Below are 8,342 nucleotides of genomic sequence, written 5' to 3'. Positions count from 1 at the left end.
CCCGAGGAGGCGCTAGCGCAGCGACCAGGACACACACCCACATCCGGCTTCCCACCCGCAGACACGGCCAATCGTGCCGGAGGTCGCACTGGGATTCGAACCGGCGATCCCCGTGTTGGTGGGCGACGGAATAGGCCGCCACACCACCCAGCCCATCGATGAACTAAGCCGAATGATCGAAATGACCGAATGCAGTGCAGCTTGGCAGCGACGGGCGTTTGCCAAGGGACGTTTCACTGTTGATCATTTTGAATTCGCGGTAAAACTGCCGGCCTATTAAAAATGCTTCATAACATCTCCACGGCGAGGCTTCGAAAGTGGCCGATCGCGCGCCGAGAGGGTCGACGTCCCCCGGGTCCGCACCGGGCCTTCCACTTTCACACGTGTGGTCAGCGACACGACGCTCGCTCAGAAATACCGACGCTTAAATCTTCTCGAGTGCTGTGCAGCGACGTAAACGCGTTTCAGGAAAACGACGCTTCTCCCCCCGCGGCAGGCGAGCTTATTTCACACCGGCTCTCGTGTGTTGGTATAAGTAGCCTGTCCCAAGTTGTCGGGGGTCCACAGAGCACATCGAGTGTATATGTGACAGTATTGTCCAGGCCGCCAGCTTACAGCGGTTACAGGCCCGTTCTCAATTCGACTCTGATCACTACGCTCTCCCAAAGCTGCCAGCTTGAAACGTGGGATTATCGCATATTTCAGATCTTGGCGTCGAACGAGATTAGGATTCGGAGAACTAACTCAGTTGCGGAAATCTCTCTAGGAAGGTCCGGTGAAGCGTGCTCTACCTCTTCTGAATTCTGAAACCCCCCCTTTTTTGAGGCTAATACTCGACTGAACTCGCTCCATAATTCTCAGAGACACTTTTAATACCCCCCCCCACCCCCTGCTAAACTGATTGGTGTCGTCATCGGGCGAAGTGATGCCGAATGTCCTGACGGCTTCGTACCGCCCACGTCCCCCCCCCCCCCCAGCCGAGGTTCTTCCGGTGAAGGCCCGGGTCGCGATATTATGAACCCTACATAGGCCTCGCCAAAATCCCGTTTCTGGCTTTGTCACGTGTGCGCCACCGTAGCAACGCGAAAATATGTTGTTATGGGGTTAGCGCTCATCAAGGAAACGCTGTACACCCACAATTTAACCTGTCTAAGTTATCCACAATCAACATTAATATAATACCAATAACGTATCCAAGGAGCAGAGGCGTGTGACAACTAACGTTACTTACCTCCGTTCTGTTGTTGACAGCCAGCAGTCCAAAATTACAAAAGCAGCCAGCTGTCCAAAATTGCGAAAAATACAAAATTACAAAATTGAAGGTAGCTAACGTTAGCTTTGCTTCGCACCGAGTTGATAGTTAATTGTTTCCTTAGCAACGCAGCGGAAATCCGGCGTCCGTTCGCGAGATTTGGGACAGGGTACGGGATTTTGGCGAGGGCTATGTAGGGTTCATAATATCGCGCCCGGGTCCGAGTGTTCAGACGCACACGCCGCGTTTCTCGTTTCGCCGTCAGATATTTTATACGAACAGCGAGAAAAGAGAGAAGGGGGTCAAAAAGAAACCCCACGATTTTACACAAATATGAGTGTGCACTACTGTCAGGCCCGGGACACGCCAGCGTGCGGAGGCCGCGTCCGTTTTAGCGGTGTTGCGCTTTGTCCTCGGTTCAGAGGTTTCTTGTTTTGTGCTGTGTGAAGTGTTCCGGTGTTGGCGTGCGCGACTAAACGCAGCCCGTCGTTATTTAACGTGCGACCGCTCCCAGAGATGGGCGGCGACGAGCGTGGCTCTCTCGCGGCGTCACACGCGTGTGCATTTTATTTCATTTCATTTTATTTTCTTTGATTTCCTTCATGCAGCCCTGTTCTTGCAGCATGATCCGAGAGATTCGTTTCCATCCATACACTGAACTCGACTGGTTTTAATTTCTTAACTTTTGTGTTTCCTTCTCCCATTGTTTTTCCAATAACGAGTTGATACTTCACAACATATCAGATTCCACCAAATATATGCCTTACTACTGTATTATAAAATGCTTTACTGTATATCAATAAAGCACGCAGTTATGTTGAGTCGACTCGTCTGGCTTTATTGCTCGGTGCAGCGTGTCGTCGATGGCAGTGTCGGAATCGGTTTAACCGTCAAGTCTGCCTTTTTCCTCTTCTTCTTTAATGAGATGCACAACTTTCTGCACCCGTACGCAATATAAAGTAGACAGCGCCGCACACAGAACAAATGGATCGTGTAAGATGGACGGCGTCCCCACCCGCCATACTTAAGGCCCCACGCCCAGCACATAAAGAAACAAAAAAGACCTAAAATATTTGTCTTAAAAATGAATCATTTTTTGGGTGTAACGTTTCAAGGCAGGTCAGACGTTCGTGCTCGCAAACCAGGCCAGGGAGAGGTCTTGAAGACGGGAGAGAAGCGCTGGAGATCAGCAGAACTAAGACTTGAGTGCCTGTGTATAAATAAGCAAGTAGAAAGTGCAGGATCGACCTTGGGAGGAGGAGGAGAAGAGGGCCCAGAAGTTAACAAATTCGAGTACTTAGGATCGACGGTACAGACAGAAGGCGGCGGCAAGAAGGACGTCAAGAAAGGACCCAAGTCTGGGTGGGATTGATGGAGAGAGGCAGCTGGAGTACTGTGTGACAAGAGAATGCCGTCGAGGGTAAAGGGCAAGGTGTGCCGGTCAGCGGGCAGGCCGGCCACGCTTTATGGTGTGGAAGCAGCGACCGCGATGGAGAGGCTGGACTCCACGTTGCAGGGAGAAGAGATGAACATGCTGCGTTGGTCCTTGGGGGGGACTAGAAAAGACCAGAAGAGAAATGAAGTGAGAGCTGCGTTCTAGATCGGAGGTTGAGAGAGACGGGATTGAGACGGGTCGGACGTGTACAGAGAGGAGGCCCAGACGATCTAGGAGAGAAGGTATTGCACCTGGAAATACCTGGCGAAAGAGGAAGACAGAGACCAGATAAGAGGAGGACGGGGAGGGTTCGACCGCGGGAGAGCGATGCGTCAAGACGGGAAGCCGTGGCGACCCCTGAAAAGCGGAACAAGCCGAAAGAAGAAGAAGCTTTCAAGACCGGTCGGGAAAATATTTGCACAGAGATGGAGAGCAAATAGTCGTCCAGAGAGGAATTTGTCTTGGGAATGATTTGGATTCCACACGCGCTTCTCTTCCTCTTCCAGCTTTTGGGGGAATCGCACCACGCCATCGGCATATTAAGATGGGCGCTCACTTTCCCTCGACACTTGCGAAAGCTTTCCGGACTGAAGCTGACTTTGCCGTCAGGTATTTTAGACATCTGCACTTAAGATATAGATCATCAGAATACACAATTTTCATCCGGTCCTTTGTGAGTTAAGTCACCCGGCTCGTCCCAGGCTGTACACTACAGTGTGAGAGGCGACAGAAGTCCCAGCCTTAGAAATGTGTTGGGACAAGCTCCACAACCCGAAAAACTGCTGTCTTCAGAGGAAGTTTAGAAACCATTTATACTCGTGATTTCATTGAAATACATTATAAAAATATGTGTGTATATATATATATAGATATATATAGATATATATAGATATACACCGATGAGGCAAACATTAAAACCACCTGCCCAAGGCCTGTAAGCTGCAAGGTGGGGGCCTCCATGGATCGGACTTGTTTTTCCAGCACGTCCCACAGATGCTCGGTCGGATGGAGATCTTGGAAATGCGGAGGCCAGGGCAACACCGTGAACCCTTTGTCATGTTCCTCAAACCGTTCCTGCACAATTTTTGCAGTGTGGCAGGGGGCGTTATCCTGCTGACAGAGGCCACTGCCATCAGGGAATACCATCGCCATGAAGGGGTGTAGCCGGTCTGCAACCATGTTCAGGTAGGTGGTCCGTGTCGAAGTAGCATGAATGCCAGGACCCGAGGTTCCCCAGCAGAACATTGCCCAGAGCACTACACTGCCTCCACCAGCTTGCCTCCTTCCCACGGTGCATCCTGGTGCCATCTCTTCCCCGGGTAAATGCACACACACCCGGTCGTCCACATGATGTGAAACAAAACGTGATTCACTGTCAGCGGTGTACAGGGATCAGTCAACGTGGGCACTCTTACTGACACCTGTCTGTCATAGCCAGCATCGACTGTTTCAGCAATTCGAGCTCCGGTAGCTCTTCCTGTGGGATCGGACCAGACAGGCTAGCCTTCACTCCCCACATGCATCAGCAAGCCTCGGGCGCCCATGACCCTGTCGCCGGTTCACCGCTTGTCATTGCTTCGGACCATTTTTGGTAGACACTGACCACTGCATACTGGGCACACCCCACCAGACCTGCCATTTTGGAGATGCCCTGACCCAGTTATTTAGCCGTCACAATTTGGCCCCCTGTCAAAGTCGCTCAGATCCTTACACTTGCCCTTTTGTCCTGCTTCCAACACTTCAACTTCAAGGACTGACTGTTCACTTGCTGCCACATACGTCCCACCCCTTGACGGGTGCCATTGTAATGAGATAATCTATGCTATTCATTTACCTGTCAGTGGTTTTAATGTTTTGGCTGATCGGTGTCTCTTAAGGTGGTCATTATATTATATGGTCAGGGGTTTTCGCATGGGACTCTGTTTTCCATTTTCTTTGTAGTCTGTAGTGCCGGCGAGAATAAAAACTACATTTGAACGGATTTTCTCTTGATGGTGTGCTTGGTTAGATTACAGTAAAATCAATTATCCATTATTCACAAAGCGTTGAAAACCTTGGAGATGAATTGGAAGAGGATTTGAAAGATGGATAGGTGATAGATTGGCAATGTCACCTTGGCAGACATCTCCAGTTCGATCTCCACTGAATCTGCTGCAGTGCAAACACTAGGGATTTTAACAACCAGTCCTTTTTTGAATCTCCAATCTTGAAAACAACCCGTTGTTTGCGTTTTACTAAACTGAAGGGAGTTTTCTTCATGTGGAGCTTAAGTCCAATGCATTTAGCACGGTTTTTCATGCAACGCTGGTGTTGACGTTGCGCTATTTGCCTCTGAGCTAATTCATTCTCATTTCAAACTTTCGGGTTGATGTGCAGACCTAATTTATAGACCGCCTCCACACCGAGTATATTTCCATGGTCTCTCCAGTCCTGCTTTACTGGTGTTTTGGCTGGCCGCTCAGAGAACACATCCCTCTCAGCGTATGTCTGAAGGACCTCATCCTGTAGGCGTACAGGAGTGGGTTGAGGGCCGAGTTGGCGTGGGACAGCAAAATGGCCACCAGGGTGAGCGGCGCGGGGACGGGGCATTTTGGACAGAGCAGCAGGACACAGTTGATGCAGTGGATCGGCATCCAGCAAACGATGAAGAGGAACAGGACCAGGAACAGCGAGGTGGCCGTTCGCAGCTCCTGGCGGGTACGCAGGGTGGGTTTGGGGTCACCCGAGCTGGTGTCCTCTGACCCGGCGCTAGAGCTAGCACCACCAGAACTGGCTGAAACGAGCCCAGATCCGACCCCTGGCGCTGTCCTAATCTGAGTGGTGGTGTCCGTTTGGAGAGCAGGCTCAGTGCGCACCAAGGCCCCATTGGAAGCCAGCACTTCAGCCACTGCACCCCGTTTTGTAGCCTCCGCCTCTTTTGCGACCCCGTCTCTTGTTTCACGTCGTGCCGCAGGGGAAACCTCTCCTTCGGCCTCAGCCGCTAGTCTCCTCCCTATACCGACCCCGCCATCTGTCCCATCCACAGCCGCTAATCCGGACCTAGCCCATCGCTCGTCTCTGAAGGTACCAACACCACGCCACGTCTCAGGACCCCTCCCTGTCACACGGACCGACTCAACGACGCATCTCTGTTCGGTGACTTCTCCACGAACTTCCGCGTCAGCGGCCACTCCCGTAGTCGCCCCAGCTACAGCGCTCCGGACCGCTGTCCTCTCCGTCCCCATCGGCGTCCCGGTGTCATTGCTACCGAACGCTGACCCGTGCTCTGGCCTGGCCTCCGTGGCAGCTCCTCCCCTGACTGCAGTGATGCGTCTTAGCTGGCGGTGCACGGTGATGAAGATGTGGCCGTAGATGATGCACATGAGGGCCGTGGGGACCAGCAGGCAGCAGAAGAAGTTGAAGTAGACCATGTAGGTCATGTCCACCATACAGGTAAAGATACAGTATCTGGAATAACAGGAGACAGCATCGAGGAGAAAAAGGTTCATTTGTTTTTGTTTTATTTGTTTTTTTTTCTTCAGTATTTTCTACTATGTCCGTTATCCACCTATGCTGCCATCATTTATCAAGCTATCCTATTACTCTTCCCCCCCTCTTTTATTAACTTTGAGCCATTCATCATATCAGTCCCTTCTCACTTTCCTCATTACAGTGCTTTATCCATCTTATCATACCCATCATCCATTTCTTTCATTTATATGTTAGGCAGACCAAGATTTCAATACTAATATAACCCCAACATCCGGTACTGGGCCACATTAATTGTTGTGCATTTTGTGCCGAGAAGAAAAATCAGTATAAAAAGTAGAATAGTTTATTTTTCTCTCTTTTTAAGAGCCCTCTCCCTAGCTCAGTTTATCTTGACAGATTTTCCCCTGGTGCTGACGTCATCAAACAGTCATTTGCATACAGCCAATCCGATGAAATCATTATAATACGAAGCCCTGCCCACCCTGACCGCCAAGCCTGGCTTGTACGTGTCACTCAAAGGTCAGCTCATGAATATTAATGAGGACCAGGCCACTCCCTCGGTGCGTGAGTCAATCGATAACAGTTACGGGTAAAGGTGTTGGGAAAAATACCGTTTGTCATTTACCAAAAAACAAAAATGTTGCTGAATGTTTGATTATGCTATGCTCAAGGTTTTGAGAAATGAAAATTTAAATGTGATTACTGGTTTTGGGCCCGACTTTAATTTCTAGCCTGCATCCATACAGCAAGCCCCAAGTCCTCTCTCGCCCAGGCTGGATTACCGACCAGGAAAAGCAGGCAACTGCCCCGGCCGGGGCCCGGGCGGGAGACACCAGGTTTCTCATGTGTTAGTTGAGATGCATATTTGTTTTGGAATATACACCATTTTAAGCAAAATGTCAGGCCCCGCATTATTAATGGGTCCTGAGGCCCTGTCGTGTGGAGGGGCCCTGTGTTGGTATCTGGTCTTGAAGTGGGTTTTTGCACTTGGATGTAGTGATCAACAACTGACATACCGTATCGCATCAGAGAATTCATATGCCTGTATAACTGTACACTATTAGTGTTGCCTCGTTAGTCATATCATGGTGTATGCTGGGTTGGGCTTGCCAGGTCCTGCTTTCTCTCATATGCTGTATTTGTTGATGGGCTTTCCAGAGTCATGCCTATTCACTCCAACCTTTACTGAACTACTGTCACTTCTGCAGAGCCCCATAAGTGTGCCTGCCCTGTGCTGCCATTGGTGTTTGAAAGGGACGAGGTCCATGCACAATGTGCAGAGAGTGGATGAATCGTCAGGTTGGTATGGGGACCGTGGTACTTTACATGTTCTGCCTTGCAACCTCCTAGCAGTTTCACCATGCCATGCCCCCTACCCCCATCTCTTACTCAGAGTCGAGGGGTTGCCGGTGCCAGTCCATGAGCGGCACAGAGCCAGACAGCACAGCCAGGCTCCAGGTGAAGAGGAGGGCGAGTCGGGCGTTCCTCGGGCTCATGATGCGCTGGTACTGGAAGGGCAGCAGGATGGCCACGTACCGCTCCGCCGCCACCGCCAACAGGCTCAGGATGGAGCTCTGACCACAGAGGTGAGCGTTACGGGTCACAAAGCAGACAACATTATTAGAAGATAGCAGCAGTATGAGGCGTCCTCTGATGTCGGACGCTACCTTTACATCATCCTTTCTTATCTGTGGTGGCTGTGAAAAGGGCAAGGTGAACGGGGACAGCCCAATATCAGGTGAAGTGTCAGCAGTGACAGCATTTGCTCAAGTGTTGGTGAATCTTTACCAACAAGCTGACTTGTTGGTAAAGAGATTACACGAATGGATGTTATTTTCAGTTTTCTCCAATCCTGTTTTTCTCTTGAACGCTCTTTGATTTTCTTTTCCTTCTAAAGATGGAGCTTAATTTGCTTATAGGAATCTTATTTGCCTCAATCCTGTTCAACCACCGCCCGTGTGAAGATACAGTACCTGGAACAACAGGAGACAGTGTGGAGGAGAGAGGATTTCTCGCCTTTTGTGCTCTTATACGTCCATACATCTATCTGTCCTTCCATCGTTTATCCATCTAGCCTGCTTTTCATCCTTCTTTCACTGGCAGTGATCCATCCTTCACATCGTCTCCGTCTCTCGGCCCACAACCGTTTTTTATCTGTACCCTTTCCTTTTCTTCCCGTATTTT

General features: G+C 50.2%; 1 protein-coding gene across 1 annotated transcript in view; it reads right to left on the bottom strand.

Moving 5' to 3' along the window:
- Window positions 1-5,122: 5,122 nt before the first annotated feature.
- The window catches only part of LOC130131752 (adenosine receptor A2b-like), a 4,894-nt gene continuing 1,674 nt past the window's right edge, over window positions 5,123-8,342 (bottom strand). Inside the window, exons 3-5 of the mRNA XM_056301550.1 lie at window positions 7,548-7,732; window positions 5,891-6,134; window positions 5,123-5,500 (exon numbers count right to left, since the gene is read on the bottom strand). Of these exons, the coding sequence (XP_056157525.1) occupies window positions 5,123-5,500; window positions 5,891-6,134; window positions 7,548-7,732 (807 nt within the window). The remainder of the gene's footprint in view (window positions 5,501-5,890; window positions 6,135-7,547; window positions 7,733-8,342) is intronic.

This window comes from Lampris incognitus, chromosome 21, assembly GCF_029633865.1.
Source record: "Lampris incognitus isolate fLamInc1 chromosome 21, fLamInc1.hap2, whole genome shotgun sequence".
In the NCBI taxonomy this organism is placed as follows: domain Eukaryota; kingdom Metazoa; phylum Chordata; class Actinopteri; order Lampriformes; family Lampridae; genus Lampris; species Lampris incognitus.
The sequence above is the reverse complement of the archived record's forward strand: the minus strand, read 5'-3'. Positions and strand labels throughout refer to the sequence as shown.